The sequence below is a fragment of the Setaria italica genome, chromosome III (genome assembly GCF_000263155.2).
Source record: "Setaria italica strain Yugu1 chromosome III, Setaria_italica_v2.0, whole genome shotgun sequence".
Lineage (NCBI taxonomy): Eukaryota > Viridiplantae > Streptophyta > Magnoliopsida > Poales > Poaceae > Setaria > Setaria italica.
This window is the reverse complement of record NC_028452.1, coordinates 25,899,703-25,904,594: the sequence shown is the minus strand read 5'-3', so window position 1 is coordinate 25,904,594 and position 4,892 is coordinate 25,899,703. Positions and strand designations below refer to the sequence as shown.

Sequence of the window (4,892 nt, the reverse complement as noted above, 5' to 3'; positions counted from 1 at the left end):
AGGGAGTGTTGACCACGGGAGACTAGATTGCTGACCTTGGTGCCAGGGACGAAACGCGGCTACTGGCGTCTGAGTCGAATGCAACGCATGGGCGTAGGTTGGGGAGGGAGTGTTGTGGTTGAGGAAATAGTGGCAAAATACATGCAGAGATTGAGGAACGAAGGAGACACGAGCGATTTTGCCCAATATGAAGGGGTATGGCTCAGTATCGAGAGTGGGCGTGAGTTGTGCGAATACCGATCAGTATTGGGGCCTATTACCAATTCTGAATTCCAAACCAACCAAACAGCATTCCAAATCCAAATGTTGAGGCTGAACAGATACTTCCAAAGACCTAAAGTATAATTGTTAAGCTATTGCTGTCATTGAGATAAATCCGATAATGAGAAATTTTAGCCACAACATTTAATGTCTATCAAAAACTTGTCACACCGCGTATTTTACACACAAATATAACACATCTTCACAATTTCCAAAAAAGTTGATTTGGTGAGAAAATATTTTGCTAAATGCATTTTAGATGTGAGAATGATTTTTGTTCAAAAAATTACATTTGTGATGATAAATGTGCCACTTTTTACATAGAAATTGTGGTGATTCACTACTTTCATAATAAAATAGTGAGAAGAAGCATTGACACAGTGAATTCATATAGTGATGAAACTTTAGTCACTAATATCTAGTCTGTAGTGCCACATAATTTCTTCACTACTAAAATTGTAACTGTGAACAAATTGTCCAGGCTTGATTGGGGGCATAGCTAATCTACGGACGAGCCGATGGAGCCTTCCGTCCGGTCAATCCGCTGGTCCATGCCCACGTGCACCTCCATCCTTCACCATCGGTCCATGCCCACGTGCACCTCCATCCTTCACCCTCGGTCCTTTCACGTCCACTTTTCAAATCACGAGAAAAAATATATATAAACTTTTACACATAAATCTATACACAAAATTTCCGTACAAAATTATTTTCATTCAAAAGTTTGTGACCGAACTTTTGTAGAAAAAATTTGTGAAAAAATCGGAACAAAACTATAGGAAAAATTTGGGAAAAAAGTTTTAAGGAAATTTAGGAAAGATATGTTCCGGAAATTCTAAAAAATTTGAAACAAAAATTTGTGAGCAAAATTGTCACAAAGATTTCATGGAAAAAATCTAGAAACAAAATTAGAGAATTTTTTTTGGAAAAAAGAAACGGAAAAGGCAAAAAAAACCAACTGGCCTGGCGCCGCCACCGCCGCCAGGGGAGCGCACCTCAGTGTCAGTTTTTACAACAAGATCCCTTTAGCTAGTTAACTGAAATAATAACTGCAGTAACAGCGATGCAAAAATAGCCAGACGGGTGGACAAACCAAACCTTCACTTATGCTATAACACAACTCATTAGCATCGGCCTCCCAGAAAGTCAAACTCTGACTAAGATTCCACCTTGCACCATCTCCGAATCCCAATCATAAGTGAACCAAGACTTCAAGAGGCATTCAGATTGCTAAGGGAAAATTTAGTTAACATCTTAAATTGTCTTAAACTGGGAATACTGCTGCTGTAGTATAACTCACTGTCAACCAACATGAATAGGAATTAAACATCCAGGATAATGATTTTTTGCTATAAAAAGCAAAAAGAGAGACAAGCTACTAAACTGTTGGTATGCTGATGATAGAGCCTTGCTACTGAGATCACCCATGCATGCTTTCTGTGCAGCCGACAAGCTACAGTATTATGCTAGAGTTACGCTGTGGCAAATTAAGCTACAGTCTGTCACCCACAGCAACCAAGTCCTAATTGACCAAGCAAAGGGATTAACATGCAAGGAAGAATTTATAATGTATAACTGAGAAAACATATGAGCTAGCTTTGCTAGGAGCTGGCAAGAACACTAATTGATTAAGCTAATCATTCATCAGAAGATCACTCAAGGAATTACTTAAACAAAATAATAGGCAATCAAAGACTACTGCACTGTTACATCAAATGACACCCACTGTTACCTGTGCAAGCTTGATGTCCTTGCCGTGGTGGGCTTGCCTGTGTAATCAGGGAGAGAAAGCCAAGTTGTTGCAATCAAAATGTTACAGAACCTGAAAGCCAATATCAAGAAGAAAAATGCAAACCAGATGAGACGTTGTTGGAATTTTGAAAACCGAACCACGGAAAAATAAAATAGGTCCAAGAGCTGCTGCCGCTGCTGAGCAGTTAGAACAGAGCAGTTCATTGAGGTGCTTAGGCTGACGATGGAACGAAATTCATGTTAGGACAATAAATATTAGAGAATCATAATTAAATAAGTAATAAGTTGCATGTCAAAAAACATAATAGTGAGCACAAGGAACCTTGTTTTCCCTTCTTGAAGACCACCACCAGTAATAATAAACCTATTATTGTAGACCTAGGAGTGAAGCTACTTTGACAAATAAAAATTGCATCTGCTCCATCAAAATATTCTAGTCATTCCTGTCGATCCTATTCATGAAGATAACAAAACTTACCATGATTGCGTGTATGATGGCCCTTGCGAGCATTTCATCAAGCATATGGTGAGCATGCATGGAGCAGGAGCAATGATTTTGTAACAAAAATGTGGTTTCTTGAGATCAGTAGCAAAATGCAGTTGAAGGCCAAGGAAAGAGAGATACTGAATATACCCAAGTAGAGGTATTTCTTACCATTAGAATAGCCAATTCTGGCCTCCCACCAGCCATTGTGGTGGTGCCTGCAAATCCACAATTCTCATCAGTATGTAGTATGCTCCCCTGATCACCAAAAAAAAAACATTCAGATTTGCAGCATGGTTTCACATTGCAGGCAAGCTGAAAGAAATCTCATCCTAGAATTTGTGGCCTTCCGGATTCAAGAACGCTGATCTAGTGGGTGGTGCATCAAGCGGAGCCACGGAGCAAGCGCTCCCCTTGATCTTAATAGCTCCTCTGCACGCACAGCAACAGAACTCATCAGCAAAAAACTCCCAATTCCCAGATATCCTGAACCTGAATGAAAAAGCAATGGCATGTTTTTTGTTCCCCTAACCGGATAAACGCAATCTGCGGGTTCGTCTTGCCGCTGGTGATTCCAAGGAAATCATTGTCATGAAAGAAAAAGGTAGCATCTGGCTTCCCCTGGTAGGGACCTACACATCAGAATCAAATATTTCAGAATACCGATCCGGGGAATCAAAATTCACGCTGAAGGACGACAGAAAAGGACGGACCTTTGGTGACCTCGCCCACGAAGATCTCCTCGTCAACGCCGAGCTTCTGCAACGCACAACACCGCACAGGAATTCAGGAATCAGGAAGCCCGTCGACCTAGCTGGGCTTTCACGTAATCTTGGCAAGTAAAAGAGGAGAGATTCACGGGAGATTTGAGATGGGGAGGGGGAGGGGGAGGAGGGTTGGCTGACCTTGGGAGCGATGTTGAGCTGGTAGACAAGGCCGACCTTCTTGATGAGCTCCTTGCCGGCGTCGGTGGCCATGTGGAGGCGCCTCTGCTCCAGGAGCTGCGCGGACTTGAGGCTGCTGCTGTCCATCTCAGCGGGCGTCGCCGGAAGGGGCGCCGGCCGCCGGGCGAAGGACCAGGACGGGCTGGCGGCGGCGGGCGGGCGTTAGAGCGGACGGGCGTGCGGCGGCGGCGGGCTGGCGTCCAAGCGGTTGGGCGGGGGTGCGGCGGCGGCGGGCGGCCGGGCGGCAGCGGCTGGGCGGCCGGGCGGGCAGCGACGGCGGGCGGGCGGGCGGCGCCGGCGGCCGGGCTGGCGGGGGTTGGGCGGCGGCGGCGGGCGGGCGGGCGTGCGAGCGACGGCGGCGGGCGGGCGTGCGCGCGGCTGGTCGGGCGAGCGGGCGGCCTGGCGGGCGGCGGCCGGTTTGAAGCGGCAGGAGGAGGTTGACGGGAGGAGGAGAGTGGATCTGAAAAAAAAGAAAAATGGAGGGGAGGACCCGATGGCGTAAAAAAAAAATCTTAGTTTCTCCTTTTTTAGAGTAGAGATTTTGGTTGTTAGCATATGATCTCTTACACGTGTTTACTATGTACTGAAGCTTCTGTGACCTAGCCTATTTATACAAAGTGGCGGACTAAACTTTAGCACAGAATTGTTTGGATAGATGCTAAATTTTAACACCTTAGAGAAAAAATGTCAACTTTACCCCCATTTACTGCTCTTAAGTACCGTGCCTCCCCTTTTGCTGGTTTTTGGCACCACTTGTGCCCTGGTTGCTGGCGCGAAGCAGATGTCATAGCATGATTTGCTAGTCTTTTTTTTCCTCTCGTTTGGCCAGCTCTATTTGAAACAAGTGAATGAGAAATACATCGTCAATGGCATTGCAACTCAACCATTACAAATCACCTTGTCTATTATACAAAGCATTAGCTATTTCATCACAAAAATCATTTATATTTTTGTCTTCGTCCCATGCTTGAGTATTTCCCACATGTCCTTCAGAGGTTGATGCTTCGGCCATAGGAATAAAATTTTCATCACGATCGCACATATGAAAGGCCCTTATCGGCAATATCATTCTCTCTAATGAAATTGTGAAGTGCCATACATGTTACTATTATTTTGCTTTGCTTGTGCATTGGAAAACTTGGAATACCCAATAAAATCCTCCATTTCATCTTCAAAACTCCAAACAACCTCTCAATATCATTTCTAAGGGACGAATGTGCGTAATTAAATATCTCTTTCATACCTTTTGGAAGTGGGCCACTACGGAACTCAGGAAGATGGTATTTCGTACCCTTGTATGGTGCAAGTACCCCGGACAGTTAGGATACCCTGAGTCTACTAGATAAAACTTGCCTACAAATGAAGGGAATATTGTGAGGTAAATGAAGTTGACAACATATTGGTACATGCTTACATAATTTTGTAGCTAAAGTAATTTACCTGGAGGAGGG

General features: G+C 44.4%; 1 protein-coding gene across 7 annotated transcripts; it reads right to left on the bottom strand.

Annotated features, from left to right (window-relative positions):
- Positions 1 to 532: 532 nt before the first annotated feature.
- Positions 533 to 3,655, bottom strand: LOC101770660 (peroxisomal multifunctional enzyme type 2-like). Of its 7 annotated transcripts, none has more exons than XR_002676636.1 (6): positions 3,403 to 3,655; positions 3,211 to 3,256; positions 3,030 to 3,129; positions 2,669 to 2,929; positions 1,994 to 2,083; positions 533 to 1,491 (listed from the first exon to the last, which is right to left on the bottom strand). XR_002676636.1 is itself a non-coding variant. In XM_022824758.1 (4 exons), exons 1-4 carry the CDS (start codon positions 3,526 to 3,528, stop codon positions 2,830 to 2,832), a joined length of 372 nt encoding a protein of 123 aa, XP_022680493.1. In that variant the 5' UTR covers positions 3,529 to 3,655; the 3' UTR covers positions 589 to 2,829. The 7 variants fall into 7 exon arrangements, 1 of the variants encoding a protein (XP_022680493.1); XR_002676637.1 differs by having other exon boundaries at positions 589 to 895; XR_002676633.1 differs by having other exon boundaries at positions 1,994 to 2,929.
- Positions 3,656 to 4,892: the final 1,237 nt, after the last annotated feature.